General features: G+C 57.0%; 1 protein-coding gene across 3 annotated transcripts in view; it reads left to right on the top strand.

The window, feature by feature from the left end:
• TOM1 (target of myb1 membrane trafficking protein) overlaps nt 1-4,737 on the top strand; it is a 36,071-nt gene extending 31,334 nt beyond the window's left edge. Inside the window, exons 13-16 of one of the 3 annotated variants that reach the window (XM_036458812.2) lie at nt 1,743-1,781; nt 2,848-2,907; nt 3,780-3,819; nt 3,900-4,737. In XM_036458812.2, coding sequence (XP_036314705.1) covers nt 1,743-1,781; nt 2,848-2,907; nt 3,780-3,819; nt 3,900-4,054 — 294 coding nt within the window. In that variant the 3' untranslated portion in view covers nt 4,055-4,737. Of the gene's footprint in view, nt 1-1,742; nt 1,797-2,847; nt 2,908-3,779; nt 3,820-3,899 lie in introns of all 3 variants that reach the window. The other 2 variants (XM_036458811.2, XM_036458813.2) reach the window with 2 other exon arrangements.
• Nucleotides 4,738-20,654: the final 15,917 nt, after the last annotated feature.

Below are 20,654 nucleotides of genomic sequence, written 5' to 3'. Positions count from 1 at the left end.
CTCTCTAGAGACCTGTACCTGGGAGTGTGGACAGGGGCGGGCAGAACAGAGGACTGGAGCTGCAGTGGCAGCCCCGCCCCTCCCACCATCCGCCTGGCATTCCTCCCAGCTCCCTGCCTGCCTTCCCACCCTACCACCCCAGCCATCCTGGACTTCCTCCTAGTGCTGTTTACCTGCCGGCTGTGTACTGAGTGGCCGCCAGGGGCCAGCACCGAGCAGCTCTGTGGGCGACCCCTCCCCTTGGCCAGAACTCCAAGCACACTTCTCATCCCTGTGACGTGTGTCTGGGAGTGGTCTGGACAGTGACACCCGTGTCCCAGGAGTGGACAGAGTTGCTCCTCAGGAAGTGGTTGGAGATGGCAGGAGCAGAGGCGTGGCCAGCAGTGGAGAGGGTTGGGAGCTTGAGACTAGGCCAGGGTAGGACTGGCTGGAAGGAGCCAGAGCCTGAGCAGCAGCTGGGACTGCAAGGCTCCGGGCAGCTGGGAAGGTGGGGGGCTTCGTTCTGTGTGAGGAGGAAGCAGAGGGCAGGTGTGAGCAGAGGGAACACTCATCCGGCTTCTGGTATAGAAGGGCCTGCATGGAAGGGGGAGAGCAGTGAGGAGGCTGTGCAAGCTCTCAGCCCACCAGGGTGTGGTGGACGGGGAGCCTGGCTGACCCCAGAGACCCCCAGCCTCTCAGGAGTCCTTCCCGGGTCAGAACAGGCAAGACGGGGGCACTGGAGCAGGCCAGCGGGACCGGGCTTCTGTGTGCCTTCCGGCCCCCAGAGCTCCGCCATAGCTCTGTGTAGGCGGTGGTGTGTTCAGCCTGTGCTCTGCGCCAGGCCCCTGCGCCAAGCTCTCTACACCCCTCACCAGGTCACCACAGACCCTCCTGGGGCGCTCTCCCCTTCCACAAAGCGGAAGCCGTCCCAGAGGGAGCCCGGTGAGAGCACTCTAACGCCCTGCGAGGGCCCTGGCACACGGAGAGGGATTTGGTGTCTGTGGTGCTGCTGCCCGGGTCCACCCCTTCTGGTCCGTCTGACTCCCAAGCCAGTGCTGGTACCAAACCCAGGGGGCCTGTCGCGCTCCGCCTGCCCTGCTTGAGGGCCGGCGTTCTGGCTCCGAGAATCTGGATGTATCCGGCCAAAAGCACCTCCTCTCGGGCCGCCTGGCCTCGTGGGCAGGGGCTGACACCACTGCCCAGGGCACACAGCAGCTCGGCACGCCTAGGCCTCCCCTCCTCACCGCCTGGCAGCTACCCCGGGAGGAGAGGCCGAAAGCGACCGGTGAGGCTAGTGCATCCTGGTAGCCAGAGGTTTGGGTCACTTCACCAGACGAGGGCAGGGCTTTCCTCCCGGTGCTCCATCTGGCTGTGGTCAGGCTCGCCATAGGCCATTAGACCGGTGCCAGGCAGCCACATCCAGCGTGGAGTCAGTGCCCGCTCGGAGGCAGCAGGCTGACCCTGGTTCACCATCCTGGGAGTCGGTGTGTGTGCCAGGCCCCGTGGGGTCTGTCCAGGATGGGCAGCAGGACTCCTGTCTCCCTCGCCCACCAGTCTGCTCTGGGCCCAGGGAGCCTCCTGTTGCCACCAGTAACCCTGAGGTGGCCAGAACCAGTGTTTGTGAGCCTGAGAGGCTGTCAGAATCAGAGCCAGCGGCCTGGTGGCTGCCTGCGCTGCGTCCCAGGGAGCATCCTGTTGGCCCAGGCCGCCAGCCGCCTGCCCCTGCCCTGTCACCGCCTCCTCAGCGTGACCCTTTCTCACAGATGGGAGGCGGCAGTGAGAAGAGCCTGGGGGACTGGATGGTGAAACAAGGCATGGTGAGGCCCCCCAGAGTTGGGGCTGTCCCTCGGGGCTCCCGCCCGGTGCTGCTGCCAGAGGAGCAGGAGCCTTAGACCCAGCGGAGAGAGGGCCTGCCGGCCCAGCCCAGCACTCAGGGTGGCCCCGCTCCCTCCACTCCTGCTTTCTCGGCCTCTTGGGGCCACTTCTGGCCACCCAGGCATCCCCTCCGCCACCTGAGAGCTACTGGGAGAGGGCGCTGCAGGTGCTGGTGCTGCTGGGAAGGCCCTCCCGCCTCTGCTCGGGCTTCCTGCTCCCCATGGGGCCTCAGGCTGGGGGAGAGCTGGGGCGGACCGGCTTGGCTGGAGAGAGACTCTCCCTCTTCCCCAGGCGCTACCTGGTGGCCAGCATCCTGAGCGTCTGCTCTGCCGGGCACGGGGCTGGGCTCCTCCCACCCACTGTCTCCCTCAGTCTCACAGCGCTGGGCGTTGGGCACTGCTGGGCGGTGGGCACTGTGTTACCCTGAGGGTGAGCAGTGAGTAGCCTGCCCAGAGCCACCGTTCCCCGGGCTGAGCCACATCCAGGCTCTGGTCCCGAGTCTGCCGGAGCTCCAGTCGGATCCTTCCGCTGGAGAAGCCTCCAATGAGGAGGCCCGCCCCCAGCCCCTGTCTACACAGAGCTTTGTGACCGGAGTGACAAGTCCCCGTGCAGCCCCAGCCCCTCTGAACCCCCAGCCTGTCCTTTTTAGGTCATCTTGGCACCTCCCTCCCTCCACATCGGCCCTCCACCAGGAACTTGGTCTGTGAATGTACAGGGAGATGAGCTGGCAGCCCCTTCCTCAAATCGTGCCCCCACCCCACACAATAGCTGAGCCCTCCCTGGGTTCCCTGCCTTCCGCCAGCTGCCCCCCCCCCCCCAGCCTGTGCCCAGCCCTGGGCCTTGCAGAAGCCCACCCCCTGCCGCCTGGAGCCTCACGCACACTCTCAGGGTGGGAGCTGGAGGTGTATTTCTCCTCCTGGCCTGGCCCGGCTGTCAGGAGCCTAAGTGAGAAGGCTCAGGGAGGGTGACTGCTCACTGTCCTCTCCCTTCCAGATCCCCGTCACCCAGGCCTGCCTCATGGAGGACATCGAGAAGTGGCTGTCCACTGACGTGGTGAGTCAGGGCCGCCCGGCCCAGAGGCAAAGGCTCCGGCTGCTCCTCACCCACCTGACGGGGCTCCCAGATTTCTCATGAGGAAGAGGCTGGTCCTGGGGATGACGGGGGAGCATTACTGAGGGACCCTCAGCAGCTGGCAGTGTCCCCCCTTTAGAGCAGGGCCTGGCACTGCACACACCCCCCCCCCCCAGCACGCTGACCTGGTAAGGTCCCCGTGGGTGCCGGCTGAGGGCAGTCAGGGAGCCAGGGCAGTGCTGAGCTCTGCACACAGCCCATTTTGCAGATGAGGAGACTGATAGCAGCTAAGAGGGGTGCCGGGTCCTGCAGGAGGTGGGGGACAGGGGGGCATGCAGTCTCCCAGTGAGGTTCCTCCCCAGCATCGCCTCCAAGGGGCCAGGAGCCAAGTGCCTGGCACTTACAGGCCCGGAGGCCGCTTCTGCAAGCCGCCCAAGGTCAGGAAGGGTCCATCTGTCTGTCTGGCAGAGGCTCCCAGGCCCAGCCCCTGATGGAGCGCCTGGCCTTGGCCTCTGGGTGTCAGTCTCCCTCCGTAGGGCTGAGTCCCTCCAGCGCTCTGCACTCCGGAAGGAAAGGGAGTAGCATTCATTGAGGACCCGCTGCCACCGCTCCCTGTGCCTGGTCCCCAGCCTGCAGGATTCTCTTAGCTTCCCCCACCCTGGGGTTTCACCGAGCAGAACGCCCAGGCTCAGAGGCCAGGCGACCCCTCGGCCGGCAGCTGAGGAGCAGGCGGGTCCTCGGCCCACAGCCTGTGCCTGGGTCACTGGTTCAGCAGCCAGAGCGCTGCCCGCGGCCCGCACCTGCCCCGCCCAGGCCCACACCTGCCCAGCTGACCTCTGCTCCTGCTTTCTCAGGGGAACGATGCGGAGGAGTCCAAGGGCGTCACCAGCGAAGGTAGGCCCTGGCCCTGCCCGCCCTCCCCCCACGCCCCACGCCAGGCCTCCGGTCACTCCAGCCTCTCTCTGTTTCTCTAGAATTCGACAAGTTCCTGGAAGAACGGGCCAAAGTGGCCGACCGGCTGCCCAGCCTCTCCAGCCCCTCCACTGAGGGACCCCCAGCGCCCCGCCCCGGCGCCACCCCTCGGAAGCAGACTCGGGAGAAAGATGACGACATGCTGTTCGCCTTATGAGCAGGCTGGCACCTCGTGCCCGCTGGCTCCCGCCCCGGGCCGGCCTCTCCCTCCCTCGGTGTCAAGGCTGCTTGGGGTGGCGTGTTACCCCTGCCCTCCTCGAGGCTGGGCCAGCTTTGGGGAGTGGGAAGGCAGCAGGTGGACTGGGCGAGCAGGTCAGTTCCTCGTTGGGATCCTGGCCACTCTGCCTCCCCCGACCCCCAGCCGACCACTCTGACTTTGCTGAGACCCGGAGGCCTGCACAGCAGGCTGGCTGCTTATTGCCCTGGTGACTCCTGCCTGGGTGACCCACCCCAGAGGAGCCCTCCGGAGCCCACACTGCCAGCCGAGGCCTGGCCGGAGCTGGGAACAGAAGCTTCTGTTTCAGCCTCTGGTCCCTTCCCTGGCCCTGCCAGGTAGAGCCGAGCCTCTGGCCCGCTGTTGCGGGCGGGCGTGTGGCCCAGCTGCCTGCCGTCTTGGTACGAAGCTGCACTTGGGGCAGAGCGCCCGGCCCCGGCTGCAGGGGAGGGTTTGGGCCATGCCTGGCGCTCCTGCAGCCTCACCGTCTCCTCCACTGCCTTTCCCCTTCTCCCCCTTCCCCTTCCCCTTCTTCTTCCTGCCCGCTGGGCTGGCCCCCACCTGATAGTTGATCCTCTTGTACTGGGAGAGGTACTTTTACGTCCCCAATTAAAGGTAGAAAACCAGCTGTGACTGTTCGGTCGACAAGTGGGAAGTGACTTCTTGGTCTCTCAGTGAGGGGACAACTTGGGCACTCGGCTGGGGCCATCCAGGGCGGGATCCACAGATGGCCAGGCGGGGCACAGGACTGGCAGCCAGCAGCCCTTCACGCCTCACAGGCTCAGCACGCCTTGATTTGCTGGGAGGGAGGCCCATTGCTGTCCCTCTGAGTGACCTTCCTACATGCTCTACATGCTCAGGGCGCTTTCACACTGCTCCCCCTTCACGTCCCCGCCCCCACCAGCTCCTGCCCAGCAGCAGCAGCAGCGCCGGGCAGTCGCAGCAGGAGCACAGAGTGGGGCGGGGTGTTCCTGCTGGGAGGGATCGCCATCCTGGCAGGCACTGGACTAGGCTATCCGCGGGCTCAGAGCCCGTCGCAGACGCTGAGGCTCGACTCCTCCACGCACCCCTCCGCGCCTCGCGCCCCCTCATGGACACCAGCACCCTGTCCTACCTGCCTAGATCGTGCAGAGGTGGCCAGGCGCTGGGGCTTTGTCCCTGATCTGAGTGTCCACTGGCTGTATCTTGCTGGCCCTGCTGCCTCTTGCAGCTGGCGTGACAGCAGGTCACACCCAGAGGCCCTTCCTGGGCCGCCGCTGGCTGGCAGCCACCACTCCACACTGGCCCGCGGGGTCTGAAGCCGCAGTGGAGTCTGCTCAGTCCACACGGCGGAGGAAGGCCCTGACGCACCAGGCCTCTGTGACCCTCACTGAGGATCTCGCTGAGCCTGCCTGGCCGCACGGGGCGGCGGCACATGGGGTCAGATACGCACGCTCGCAGTGAGTGGGGGTCGTGCACACACTCGCCCACATGCAGTGCGGCCAGCAGCCTTGTCAGCTCCTACTTGCAGGGCCTGGCCCGGAGACAGGGCTCCATGAGCTCCCTCCCCTGTCCCTGCAGCCCCCAGCTCTCAGAGTCCCCCTCCCTCCCCACCACGCCCAGCTGAGCTGCTGTGTGCAGTACCTGGCTGGGCCTTTTCACATCTCACAACAGCCCTGGGGAGCCAACAGCTTTGACCACTGCCTTCCAGTGGGGAAACTGAGGCTTGGGGAAGCAAGGACTGGCTAGTCACATCTGAGTAATGGGAGAGTGGGACCCAGTCCTTTCCACACGCTCTGCTGGACGCCCCCGGAGCCAGCACGTGACTTCAAGCGCTGGTGGCCCTGTTCATGGCCCAAGTTGTTCTTTCCTATGGATGTTGTCTGCCGAGTGCCGCCTGCACACAGGGCCCGGGCCTCGGTGCTGAGGATATGGGTGAATGTGGCCGCCTGCCAGCCCTGTTGGGCCATATGGGCGGGAAGGGGACAATAACGACCGATATAAATTCAGAAAGTGCCACCTGCTCTGAAATGAAGGGAGGGGAAACTGAGGCAGAGCGATGGGAGCTGGAGGCGAGGGAGGGGCCAGCGCAGAGCCAGGCAGGAAGGGGATCAGGGAAACCACCCACTTCCCCTGGAGAGGGGAGCACTGGGCATGCCCTCCCTAAGGCCCCTCCAGAGAGGCAGCTGGCCAGGCTGGGTTTCCTGACGCAGGCGGTTTGGACCAATCACTCAGCCACAGGAAGTCTCTGGCCCCCACAAAAGTGGGCCGGCTGCTGACGGGGGGCCTGGCCTGTGCCCACAGAACGGGATTAATGAGGCAGCCATGCCCAGGGGAGGCTGAGGGGAGCCCAGCTGGACGGAGGGCGGGAAAAGGGGTGTGTTGGAGGCAGCCCCTGGGGCCTGCGGGAAGGTGCTCACCAGAACTGCCTGGAAGCCCTTGGCAGAGCCCCTGTGCCCTCCTGGCTTCCCTGAGGCACTGCCCCCCAATGTCAGCATGCAGCCTCTCAATTGTCACAATAGCAAAGCCTGCCGTGGCCGCTTCTCATGGTAAACTGTGCTCCAGCCGTCACCCTCATGGGGTGGTTGTGAGGGTCAGCGGAAGGCCAAGGACACAGTGCCTGCTGAGATGTTCTCCACGCGTCCTCAAGGATGGTACCCTCCATCCAGGCACCAGTGATCCAGGGACGCTTGCTCTCTAGGGTGCTCGCTGCCTCCACTCCACGCCAGCCTTTGCCCCTCTCCTGGGCCTGGGCTGCTGCCCCTAAGAGAGGCCCCGGGAGCATAGAGGATCCCCAGGCGTCCTGGGTCAGGCTTTTGGAAGCCCTTTCTGAGGTGGCAGGAGCTCCGGTGAGTGCTCCACGGTGACCACAAGGAGGCAGCAGAGCTACACGCTCGCCGCCTACAGGGGTGCCCTAGGGAGGGTGAGTGTCTGCCAACCAGCTCCTGCACTGCCCCTCTCCGCCCTCGGTGCCACCGCACAGGTCTTTGTCCCAAAACCCACACAAACTGCCCTCCGCCTCTGGTGGGGCTGGGAGCTCGAGGGGGAAGCATGTCAAATTTAAAGGCAAACACGAACCAAATAAGCAAGTTTATATGAGCTGTAATAAAAAAAAAAAAAAAAAAAACGATTTTCATAGAAATGTAGATTTCCATAGAGACATACTGAATACAAAGGGCTGAAATAATTGAGTCATCGTTAACACAAAATATAGAACATTTTTATAAAAATATTTTTCTTGGATATTAACTTACCAGACACTGAATAACTGCACAAATTAATAAGCATCACACAAATAAACCTATTTCTCTTGTTCTGGGGAGGGTTCGATGAGATGGCCTGGGAGCCAGCAAATGGGAGCTCTGGGTGGGCACCACCCAGCCCTGTCCCCTGTGAGCCCCCTGAGCTGTGGCTCCTTCTCCACAGTGCGTGTGCGCCCGCGTGCATACACACACACACACATACACACGCCTTCTCGGTGGACACAGCATTCGGATGGTATTTCTCGTTCTACCTACATGTGCAGAGAATCAGAGTTCACGCCCGTAACTCGGTCAGTGCAACACCATGGTTCCTCCAGCACTGCCCTTCCCTGTGTGCGACTTCCTTCTCCAGCAGGGACAACCGGTCCCGTTATCCTGACCGGCTGCTCCATCCTGTCATAGCCAGCCTCCCCTGCCCCGCCCAGCCTGCCGACACCCTCCTCACCCCTCGCCTGGGTGCACCCAGACCCAGCCCAGACCCTCACCCAGCACAGCCTCCTACCCCCACCCCGCAGACAGACGGCTCCGGACAGGAGTGGAAGAGGAGGTTCCGCTTTATGGGTGATCAGACAAGCCCTGAAGTGATGTCTGAGTCCCATTGTCCCACAGACCATCCGAGCATGTGTGCAGTTCAGGTCTTTACCCCGCAAACTACCCCCGCCCTCCACCCCTGCCCACCCTTTGTATCAGAAGCTCTTGCTCAGGGCATCAGTTACCTCATGTGGCCACAAGGGGGTGACACAGACAGGCTGATCCTGCAGACGGGTAGGAATGTTCGGCTCAGTTTGGGGCCAGAGGTCACGGTGCCCGCAGGCGGTTTCCTCATGACTTGTAAACACCCATCTTCTCTGAGTGTGTTCCTCTTACAAGGACACCAGTCAGTCTGGATTAGGACCCAGCTCACCTTAATAACCTTTAGCCTCAACCACCTTTCCAAAAGCCCTGTCTGCATACAGTCGGTGTCCGAGGTCTTGAGCGCTAGGACTTCATCAGATGGATGCGGGGGAATGGGGGAGAGACTCTCTCAGTCGGTAACAGGCAGGCAGACCGATCGCCCCTGCACGCCCTGGGCATCCTCCCAGGCTCACCACTCTGCTCTGGACCCAGCCCCAGGCGGCACCACCCTGACCCCCTCCCTCCCCGCCGCCTCTCCTGAGGGCAGCCTGCAGATCCATCTTCGGGCCAGCCTGGTCTTTGGAGCCAAGAGGGACCAGCCATGGGGCCAAGGGCAGGCCGGATGGGGGAGAGTGGAGGAAAGGCCACAGGTACAGGGGCCTGGGCCCAGGCTGCCTCCGGCCCCTCCCGCTGTGTTTTAGAGCAGACCCAAGGCAGAGCTGGCAGGACCGCGCTGGCAGCAGCCCCCTGGCCAGCTTCTCCCCCTGCCTCCAACTGGGACTCTGTGGCTCTCCCTGCCCCTCCCCAGGCCAGCCTGCACCCTCTTCCCCACCACCGGGCTGACTCCCTGCGAGGGCTGCCCTTCCAGGCGTGGCCTGCAGAGGGAGGAGCCCACAGTGACCAGGGCCCCAGGCCCCAGAGGGTCATTCACCTGGGCAAGGCCACCGGGGTGTGGTAGACAGGGAGACAGGCCCACGGCAGTGAGGGGCTGTCTTCCACCCCGGGCAGGGGCCTGGGGGCTCCTTGTTCTGGAGGGCCAGGCCCGGGAAGAGGCAGCCCCACCCCAAGAGCTCAGGGAGGGCAGTGGGGGGGTCTCCCCGTTGTGAGGGACCCTGGCTACACAGCCAGCCACTGACTCGCTGCTTGATCTGAGGCGAGCCCTTCCCTCTCTCTGGGCCTATTTCCCCACCTATTGCCGAGGGGAGTGGAGTAAGTGATCCTTAGGCCTCTTCCCACACGGCCATTCTGCCCACTCAGCCACCCAGTTCCACAATCCTCCCTCCAGAGAGGAAAGAAATGAGAAGCGAGAAATCCTCCTACTAGCCGAAACCGGTTTGGCTCAGTGGATAGAGCATCAGCCTGTGGACTGAAAGGTCCCGGGTTCGATTCCCGTCAAGGGCATGTACCTGTGTTGGGGGCACGTCCCCAGTAGGAGATGTGCAAGAGGCAGCTGAGCGATGATTCTCATCGATGTTTCTAACTCTTTCCCTCTCCTTTCCTCTCTGTAAAAAATCAGTAAAATATATTAAAAAGAAAAAAGAAAAAGAAATAAATCCTCCTAGCAGATGGGGGACACGAGGCCTGGCTCCGCCCCCTCCGGCACCCGCAGCTGTGGGAGCACCTGCCACACAGGTCAGGCCGCCGGGCAGTGTGGGTAGTAGGAGTGTAGGTGGTGGGTGTGGAGGTGGGGTGACCAGGCCTCGGGTGGACTCCGCACAGGGAAGGGGCTGGGAGCCCCGAGGAGCTGGGCAGGCTCTGGAAGGAAGTGAAACCCCATTGGGAACAGCCTGCACTCGCTGCAGCCCAGGCCCAGAAACGGGAAGCAGGTGGCCCCTGAGAAAGGGGGAAGGGGCAGCCCGTACTCCCCGCCCTCGGGGGCACTCGGGGCGGCACACTGGCTGCTCCTGAGGTGGATGAGAGGGCATCTCCGCTTTAGGGAGAGAAGTGCGGTCAGGAAGGGGGGCTGACTGCTCCGGGTCACACCGCTGGGAAGCACACAGACCCGAGTCCTCTTTTCTGGAGGAAAGGTTTGTATGGAGGTTGGGAGGAGATGCATTTTTTATTTATTTATTTTTTTAAAATAGATTTTATTGATTTTTTTACAGAGAGGAAGGGAGAGGGATAGAAAGTCAGAAACATCGATGAGAGAGAAACTTGACCAGCTGCCTCCTGCACCCCGAGCTCTCCTGCACAGGCTCTGCTCCCCAGCAGGGTCGGTTTGTGGAAATGGAGCCGGAAGGGGTGAGGTTTCGAGTCTGAGTCAGCAGGAGCCCAGCAGGACCCTCAGGAAGAGGCGGGAGCAGCAGGGGAAGCAGGGAAGCAGCCCCAGGGCCCCTGACCTCCAAGGACGCTGACCCTCACTGGACACCAGGGAGGGGACTGACCATCAGTTCTGCCCTCCCCCCCGGGCAGCGTCTTCCTCACAGGAGGCCAGAATGAATGTCAAAAGGCTAATCTGACCGTGCCTCACAGATCTGCACCCCCAAACCCCACACGGCTCTCAAACCCTTCGCTTGCTCTCAGGTTAAAGATGGATTTGCTGCTGAAACCGGTTTGGCTCAGTGGACAGATCACCAGCCTGCAGACTGAAAGGTCCCAGGTTCGATTCCAATCAAGGGCATGTACATTGGCTGCGGGCACATCCCCAGTGGGGGGGTGTGCAAGAGGCAGCTGATTGATATTTCTTTCTGATCCATGTTTCTAGCTCTCTATCCCTCTCCCTTCCTCTCTGTAAAACATCAATAAAAATATTTTTTAAAATAAAATAAAATAAATAAAGATGAGCTTGCTGGCCCCAAGGCTGTGCAGGGGGAGGGCAGGCCCTGCCAGACCCACCAGGAGCCCAGCACTCAGGCACAGAGACTGTCCTTCACTCCTGACCCCAGGGCCTCTGTACCTGCTGCTTCCTCTAGAGCTGACCCGCCCCCAGGCCACTGACTCACCTCTCAGGACCCAGCTCAGACCGGTGACTCCTGACCTCCTGACCAGGTCACTCATCCCTCTGGGTGCCCCTCCGTGGCTGCCCTGGCAACGAGGAATGGAACGGCACAGCGGCTCAGAGCCCACACCTCAGACCTGTCCTCACCCATGCCCTGGCACTGGGCCTGCCTTCGCTGCATCGTGAACAGACTGAACAACCCGTTACCAGGGAGACAGGAGAACGGCCCCGCAAAGGGGATCCAGGTGCCTCAGAGGAGCAGCGGCCTCCTCAGACGCCAGCCCCCGGGTCCACAGCGAGCCGGGCGCCGGGACTGGTGCAGCCCAGCGCCCCCGAGGCCTGTGCCTGATGGAGTATCCCGGAACATCAGGCTCCAGGTCTCGCCTTTTCTCCTGTGAGGGGCTCAAGTTCAAGCTGCATGAGTGTCCTGTCTGCTCACTCACTCCAGGGAACAGGGAAGGAGCCGGGGCGCAGGGCCACCGCATGTATCTGTATCCGTGGCCACAAGAACAAAAACATGCCCACAGTCATCATTACTTTCTACCGAGAAGTTAGAATGAACCATGGATGATTTCATTTCATACAAGACCCGGAAGTAGGTACTATTATTACCCCCATTTTACAGGTAAGAAAACTGAGGCCCAAAGACATGTAGAGACTTGGCCAGGTCACAGGACTTATTCCTACCAGATTCAAAGCCAGGTCCTAGGGATGTGCTTAACCAACAGGATTTATTATTATTTTAAATATATTTTATTGATTTTTTTACTGAGAGGAAGGGAGAGGGATAGAGAGTTAGAAACATTGATGAGAGAGAAACATTGACCAGCTGCCTTCTGTACACCCCCTGCTGGGGATGTGTCTGCAACCAAGGTACATGCCCTTGCCCGGAATTGAAGCTGGGATCCACAGGCTGCCCACTGAGCCAAACCAGTTAGGGCAACCACTAGGATTTAGAAGGAACAACAGCCCAAGTGGCATGGCTCAGTGGTCAAGTATTGACCTATGAACCTATGAGGGCCTATACATGGTTGCAAGCTCGATCCCCAGTATGGGGCGTGCAGAGGCAGCTAATCAGGTAGCTGATTCATTATTCTCTCTCATCATTGACTAGAGGCCTGGTGCACTAATTCCAGCTCTCTGACATCCCCCAAGGGGTCCTGGATTTTGAGAGGGTGCAGGCCAGGCCAAGAGACCCCACTGATGCATGATCAGGGCCAGGGAGGGACAAAGGAGGTTGGCCAGCCCAGGAGTGACCACAGCAGAGCATATCCGGCCCATGTAGCTCAGTCCCAATCGGCTGGACCCCAGCAGCAAACTAACCTATGGGTCAGAGCATCTCTCCCCTGGTGATCAGTGTACATCATAGTGAGCAGTTGAGTGGCCTTAGCATATTATTAAAATATTACGCTTTGATTGGTTGAATGGACAACCAGACTCTTAGCATATTGGGCTTTTATCACACTAAGTGGCCAAAGTGTGTGTGTGTGTGTGTGTGTGTGTGTGTGTGTGTGTTTTAGAGGCCCGGTGCATGAATTTGTGTATGGGTGAGGTCCAGCTAGCCTGGCCAGAGGGAGGGAACATGGGCGGTTGGCCAGCCTGCCTGCTGGTCGAACTCCTGGTCGAGGGGACAATTTGCATATTAGCCTTTATTATATAGGATATACACTGAGAGTCCAGATTATTATGAGTTCAGAGATTATAATAATCTGGTCACTCAGTGTATATAGGATGTTGCAAACCCTCCCTCCCTCTCCCTTCATCTCTGATATGAATATATATATTTTTTTAATAGAAGGAAGAACAGTGTCATGTATATTTATTAATATCCATTTCCCTTTGCTTGTGACCATTTCCCGTTTGACACAAAGGCACTTTTCCTGTCCTGCACAATCAGTCACAGGCCTGATCAAGGCAAATTAAAAACCTGGTACTGAAATGCTTCTGGACTCTGCCACCCACCAGCGGGTGAGACAAATCTAGAACATGGGACACTTTCAACGTAACCAACCTGTCTCTTCAAAACAATTCTTTCAGCCCTAGCTGGCTTGGCTCAGTGGGTAGAGCGTCAGCCTGCAAACTGAAGGGTCCCAGGTTCGATTCCAGTGAAGGGCACATGCCCAGGTTGCAGGCTCGGTTCCCAGTAAGGGGTGTGCAGGAGGCAGCCAATCAATGATTCTCTTTCATGGATGTTTCTCTCTCTCTCTCCCTCTTCCTTCTTCTCTAAAATCAATAACATATATTTTTAAAAAACACAATTCTTTGAGTCTATGGAGTCTACGTCACGAAGGACACTGACAAGACAACATGGACTGAATGGGGAGGCGGGGAGGAGAGGGACCCTAAGAACCATTTTGGAGAACCAGGGGAAAGTTGCCTGTTGGCTGATACTCAGGGACATTGCAGAATCAGCGTTCCCTCTCTGTGGCATCATCATGACAATGTGACTGTCCTCACTCTGATGGGTGAGGTGTCCTGGTGCCTGCAATGTACTCTCCCGTGGGTCGGGAAGAAAAACAAGCAATGAGGAAAGAGCGAGAGAAACAGACACAGCGCGTTACCAGCAGGGCGGGCCTGAGGCCGAGGGGGGGGGGGGTGTTGTTCATGGCTCTATCCATTTCAGCTATTTTTTTTTTAAATATATTTTATTGATTTTTTACAGAGAAGAAGGGAGAGGGATAGATAGAAACATCCATGAGAGAGAATCACCCATCAGCCACCTCCTGCACACCCCCCACTGGGGATGTGCTCACAACCAAGGTACATGCCTTTGACCGGAATCGAACCCGGGACCTTTTGTTCCACAGGCTGCTCTATCCACTGAGCCAAACCGGTTTTGGCCATTTCAGCTTTTTGGTGAGCCCCACATTCCTTCGAAGTGAAAAGGGAGGAGGAGGGAAGCGGACGGGAAGGCCGATGAGCCTGCTAACTCAGAGCCTGGGACCCTGTGGTGCCAAAACCAAGCACCACAGCCTGGGAGGCTGACACAGCAGAAGCCTCCCTCACAGGCCTGCGGGTTGGAAGTCCACGTGGCAGCGGGTCTGGCCTCCTCAGGAGCCTCTCTCTGGGGTGGCAGGCAGCTCCGCGTGGCCTCCAGGCCTTCCTGTGCCCGGCTCTGCCTGGAAGGACACAGGGCTCAGGGTCAGGGTCCACCCCCAGGGCCCCACGTTAACCTCCCCGCCTCTTCCTCACCCGATCTCCAAACGCAGCCACGTCTGCCCGGCCTGTGTGGCTCAGCGAACCAGGACCGTGGTCAGCAAACTGCGGCTCTCGAGCCACATGAGGCCCTTTGGCCCCTTGAGTGTGGCTCTTCCACAAAATACCACGGCCCGGGCGAGTCTATTTGGAAGAAGTGGCGTTAGAAGAAGTTTACGTTTAAAAAACGTGGCTCTCAAAAGAAATTTCAATCGTTGTCCTGTTGCTATTTGGCTCTGTGGACTAATGAGTTTGCAGACCATTGAACCAGGAGGTCACGGTTCGATCTGTGAACTAGGAGGTCACGCATGGTTCAATCCCCCATGTGGGGTGTGCAGCAGGCAGCCAGTTAATGATTCTCACTCATCATTGATGTTTCTGTCTCTCTCTCCCACTTCCTTCTTCTCTGAAATCAGTAAAAATATTTTTTTAAAACACAATCACATTCTGAGGTACAGGGGATTAGGGCCTTGACATATGAATTTGGGGGACCACATTTCTGCCCATAACAGACCTAAGGCTACCTTGAGCTTCACCCCAAACTCTGGAGGGGCCCAAAGAGGCCTTTTCAGTCCACCTGGGCTCCTGGTAGGAGGGAGAGGTGTCCCTCAACCTTCAACCCCACTCACCTTCTCCCCCAACAGGCCTGCTCACCCCACCCTCACTCCCAGCTCACGTGACACACACACACCAGCTGCCTAGCCAGCTGCTCAGGTCAAAGTCATGCCACCCAACCTGTGACAAGGCTCCTCCCTCCCTGGATGGGGCAAGTGGGCCTCTCCCTGGAGCCTGCAGGCCTCCACTCCCAGCCAATCAGAGCACTGATGTGGTCCTTCCTCCTGCTGTCACTCAAACTTGCCCCACCCCCAGCCCCATGATAAAAGTTACATTTTCTATAAAAATGTAGGGCGTTTTTAAAGTTATAAAAATTAATAATTTACTTTATAATAATCAAGAAAAACACTCCAGAAACCTTAAACATATATCTACAGTTGACCCAGGAATTCTGCTCTTGGAGTTCTAGTTAAACCCATTATCAAAAAAGTCATAAAACACTTTTAAAAAATATATAATAAGCCGGAAATATATATATAATGTGTGTGTGTGTGTGTGTGTGTGTGTGTGTACTGGACAGAGAGAATGAGTGGTAAAGCAAATATATTTTTATTTGCTCAGCTGGTGTGGTTCAGTGGTTGAGCATCGACCTATAAACAAGGAGGTCATGATTTGATTCCTGGTCAGGGCATGTGCCCAGGTTGCGGGCTCCATCCCGTGACGCTCATCGTTTATGTTTCTGTCTCTCCCTCCTCGCCGAAATATAAATAAAAATATATTAAAAATAAATAACATAAAATAAAATGCTACTGAGGACTGCAGTAGCATAAAGGTGCATATGGATAAAGCCAGGCTGGCTTCATTAGTCTATATTTGTTATCATTGCATTCTTTCTTTTCTCCCTTCTGACTTTGAGAGAAATGTCATTAAGACACTTCCGCGGAGCCCTGGGCCAAAGCCCCCTTCGCACCCCCGAGAAACCAGCTTGCTCACTGTGAGGGCGGCCCCTCCACAGGTCAGGGCTGCTGGTCACTACTGAGCCACACTAAGCAGACAGAGCGGGATCACGAATGAGCGTTTGTCACAATAACACAGCTGCCTGGGAGAGCAGCAGGTCACCTTGGAAATTCTGCTCTTCTGCTCTCGCCACCGGCCAGCCGGCTGCTTACAGGCCCGGGAGAGAGCTGCGCGCAGCCTGTGTGTGTGTGTGTGTTGCAGTCTAGCCTTCAGGTGCCCGAAGCCAGATAACAAGGCGGCTAATCTTCATGGTGTTGGAACACACAGCCCCGCCTGGTCCTGGGGCCTCCGCAGAATGGTCAACATTCCTGAGGCCGGCTCCCGGAACAGGGTCAGGGTCCAGGCTCAGCAACCCAGTCAAAGCATGTCCTGTCCTCGGTCTGCTTTTAAAAGGCATTTCTTTTTATAGCCCTGTTTTCCTTTTTGCGACACAGCCCCCCCGGTCCCCATGTTCTGTAAGAAAGCCTCTTACCCTCAGTCAGTAAGGTGAACAATCATTGAACCACCGTGTCCTATTCTTATCACCTGCTCATCCCCCTATGACCTGCTTCCCGGCCTGCTGAAGGCCCGGCCTCCAGGCCTCCGGGCCCTCCCCCTCCTCCTCCCCTTCTTCCACCCTTTGCCTCACCTTTCCATCCAGACCTCGGTGGGGAGGGGAAGGCAGGCTCCTGGTAGCAGAGAGAGATCCCAGTATATTAAAAAATAAAGCAGACAATTCCCTGACGTGAATCATGCCCCTCCCCTAGTGTGTGAAAGCCACTGGGATTGTTTTTTGTTTGTTTTAAATGCCCCTTCTTATCTTTCTCTTCCAATAGGAAAAACAAACAGGAAGCAGCCCTTTACCAGCGGGAGCTGGGCCCATGGACTGGACTTCTGTGCCGCCTTTGAAGCAGAGCTCACATGAGAGGGGTTTGTACTAATGTGAGAAAACAGTGATGTGAAGCAAAAGGGAGGAAAGGGTATAAGACAGACATTATAATGGCAGCCAGCCCTAGCCAGTTGCTCAGTGGTTAGAGCATCGGTCTGTGAACTGAAGGGTCTCAGGTTCGATTCCCATCAAGGACACTTACCTCAGTTGCAGGATCCATGCCCCAATTGGGGGGAGGGGAGGGTCAGGGCAACCAATTGATGTGCCTCTCTCACATCTATGTTTCTGTCTCTCCCCCTCCCTTCCACACTCTCTAAATTAAAAAAAAAAAAAAAAAAATTGACAGCCACATAATCGGCATAGAAAAAGATTAAAGAAAGACCTATTTCTTAAACTGTATTCCTGTCATTGTTTTTTTACATATAATCATAATGTAGATATGCTGCTTTGTGAGTATGACAACAAAAAAAACAAAACAATCCAAAGACAGGAAAAAAATAAGTCTAGCCCTGGCCGGTGTGGCTCAGTTGATTGGACATTGTCTGGTGCACCAGAAAAGAAAAAAAAGGAGCCCTAGCAGGTTTGGCTCAGTGGATAGAGTAGGGGTGTCGAACTCAATCAGAGAAGGGGCCAAAATCTAAAATCCAGCCTAAATCGCGGGCCGAAGGGTTTACTGAACAGTCATAAACTGTCATTGTGATGGAAACGCAGCAAAGTGCAGTGATGACAGCGCGGTGCGGGCCACATTGCAAGGCCTGGCGGGACGGATTTGGCCCGCGGGCCTTGTGCTTGACACATGTGGGATAGAGCATTGGCTCTGAAGGGTCCCTGAAGGGTCCCTGGTTCGATTCCCGGTAAGAGCACATGCCTGGGTTTCAGACTTGATCCCCAGTAGGGGGCGTGCAAGAGGCAGCCGATCAATGATTCTCTCTCATTGATGTTTCTATCTCTCCCTCTCTAAAATCAATTTAAAAAAGAAAAAGGATTATTTAACAATCTTGTTTGTTTAACGGTCAAGGATGATAACAGACCCATGGGATGTCATTAAGTGAAAGGAGCTTCCCTCAGTTTTAAGATGGGGGATCCGGCCCCAGAGAGACACCAAGTGTGCCTTGCATTGGGGAGAAGGACATGGGCCCATCACCCAATCCTCCCAGGCCGCTTCCGCAGTTGGCACCCTGCTGGGGAGAGACCTACTTCTTAGGCTGTATTCGTGTTATAGTATTGTTTTTTACATATCACTTGTTAAGGTCCCCAGGGAGGGTCTAAGCTGCCCCACAGCCCTGCGCGGGGAGAGGTGACCAGGCAGGGGTCCCCATCCAGGGACCTCTGGGGCGCCTGATCCTGCTGAGTAACCCTTTCCCCAGCCGGCGCGAGGCAGCGCCTTTCTTGCTGAGTCAAGGGCACCGGCGGCTTTTTGCTGAGTCACGGTCCCGAGGTCTGTTTTCGCTGAGTCACGCTCCCAGCGCCGCGGTTGAAGCCCTCGGGCCAAAGTCCTGGCGTCTGGTGGAGCCCAGGCAGCCAGCGACTCCCTGGGGCCCGGCACGTACTGGCTGATCTCAGAGTCCGGGCAAAGCCAAGTCCCTCCTCTCCCCTCCCCTCTCCCCTCTCCCCCCTCCCCCTTACCTTCTCCCCTCTTCCCCCCTCCCCCCTCCTCCCACAGATCCTCAGCCTGCAGTCCTCCCTGTCCCCGATTTAGGAAACGAATATTCCTCCGTAGCCCCCCACAGGCCAGGGGGCTTCCTTAGACGGTAAAGCAGGGAGGGGTGGACATTGCGATCCCAATTAGAGGGACAGCGGCCACACAGCCGGCCTGAGCGTTCCCAAGACAAGATCCTGGAACGCTGGCTGCCCGGAGCCAAGAAGCAGGACCAGGAAATGCCAGGCAGGACCTGTGGTTGGAACCCCAGGCGAACAGGACGCGGAGGCTTCAGTAAGGAATGTGTATGGGAGTCAGGTCGTGGTGTCTGTGATGGCACTGCGGTTACAAAAATTATCCCGCTAAAGAATCTGGGGGTAAAGGGACACGATGCCAGCAACGTACTCTCAAATGAGCCAGAAATATGTATTATATATATAATGTACTGGTTTGTATGTGTGCATGTAATGCAGAGAATGAGTGATAAAACAAATAGGACGGAATACTGCTGAATCTAGGTGACAATGCACAGGAATCCTCTGTACTTTTTATTCCTGCAGCTTCCCTGGACATTTGAAATCATTTCAAAGGAGTTTACTTTTAGAGAGAAAAAAAAAACGTAAAGATCGGGTATCTGAGATTCGAAACTCCCAAATGAGAGTAAGTAAGGCTTGTCAGATGTTAGTGACCCCACCCCACTCAGAACCATCCAGAAATTTCTAGATAGGAAAAGGCTCTGGCGGAGTCCTGAGAGGAACCAGATGTGGCTCTCTGACCAAGCCTGAGGTTCCTCTGTGCCAACCCCTCCTATCCCCGGCCCCGTCCTGAGCCTCTTGCAGATATTAAACTGACTTAAGTCTCACCACGTCCCCTTGAGCTGATGTTGTCAGATGAGAAAATAAAAAATAAAAGCTGAGAGGGGGTAAAGTGCACGCACATTCGTCATGGATCTCAGATTCGGCTGCAGTTCTTTTGCTAAGAGCTCGTTGCTTTAAACAGTCCGCACCACCTGGAAGTGCCTTAGCCAGGTAGGACCAGGTCCAGGGGCCCCAGTCAGGCTCCATATTGGCCCAGCCATCACTAGCAGAGGCTGGACAATGTTGGAGAAAGATGTTGCTTTGTCTATCCTGTCCCCCCACGGCCTCAAGCTCAGAATCTCTGGACAGCTGATTGTTGTTGAACTTGAGTTGTGTTTTTTTTTTTGTTTGTTTTTCAAATTTAATAAATATTTATTGCTCAGATTATTACAATTGTTTCTCCTCCCCCCCCCCCCATAGCTCCCTTCCATCCGGTTCCCACCTCACCATATGCCCTTACCTCCCCCTTGAGTTGTGCTTTATTTATTTATTTTTAAATATATTTCATTGATTTTTTACAGAGAGGAAGGGAGAGGGATAGAGAGTTAGAAACATCGATGAGAGAGAGATATTGACCAGCTGCCTCCTGCACACCCCTTACTGGGGATGTGCCCCCAACCAAGGTACATGCCCTTGAGCGGAATCGAACCTGGGACCCTTGAGTCCACTGAGCCAAACCGGTTTTGGCTTGAATTGTGTTTTAGAGACAGATGTACCTGATCCTGAGTCCCTGGTGAGCTGTGTGACCATAGGCAGGGAATGGAACTCAGCTAAGCCTCATTCATGAAAAATGTGGGGACTGGCTGCCTAGTGCCAGGCTCTGGGGTAGGGGGGTAAACCCCATAAGGTCCTTGCTGCCCTGATGGAGCTCACCTTCGGGGTGGGGGCCCCAGGACACAAGGAGCTCAGGGGAGGCCCCATCATGTGAAGGGAAAACATCAGGAAAGTCTAGGCTGAGTCTGTCCCACAGCTTTATGAAGAGGTAGTTGGTCGGGCCCGGTAGCTCGGTTGGTTGGAGCATCATCCAGATACATCGAGGTTGCGAGTTCGATCCTTGGGCGGGGAGCATGCAGGAGTCAACCAATGAATGCATATGGAGGAGCGGAACGGCAGATGGATGTTTCTCTTTCTCTAGGAACAATTAATGGAAAAATAATTTTTTTAAATTATCTTTTTAATAAATGTAATTGACATACAAAACTTTACATATTTCAAGTGTATAATTTGATTAGTTTTAATAAGTACAGCCAGTGTGGCTCAGTGGATAGAGCATCAGCCTGTGGACTCAAGGGTTCCAGGTTCTATTCTGGTCAAGGGCATGTATCTTGGTTGCTGGCACATACCTGAGGATATTTTTCCATTGATTTTTTAGAGAGCTTGGAAGAGAAAGGGAAAGTCAGAGAGAAACATCCATGTGAGAGGGACACTTTGATTGGTTGCCTCCTGCAGGAGCCCTGACCTGGGCCCCAGCCAGGAAGGAGCCTTCAACCTAGGTACATGCTCTTGGTCAGAATTGAACCCGGATCCTTCAGTTCACAGGCTGAGGCTCTATCCACTGAGTCAAACCGGCTAGGGCAGGATATGACATTTCTTAGTCCCTCGAGCAGCGGACCTTTG

Source organism: Pipistrellus kuhlii, unplaced genomic scaffold (assembly GCF_014108245.1).
Source record: "Pipistrellus kuhlii isolate mPipKuh1 unplaced genomic scaffold, mPipKuh1.p scaffold_m20_p_3, whole genome shotgun sequence".
Lineage (NCBI taxonomy): Eukaryota > Metazoa > Chordata > Mammalia > Chiroptera > Vespertilionidae > Pipistrellus > Pipistrellus kuhlii.
The sequence above is the reverse complement of the archived record's forward strand: the minus strand, read 5'-3'. Positions and strand labels throughout refer to the sequence as shown.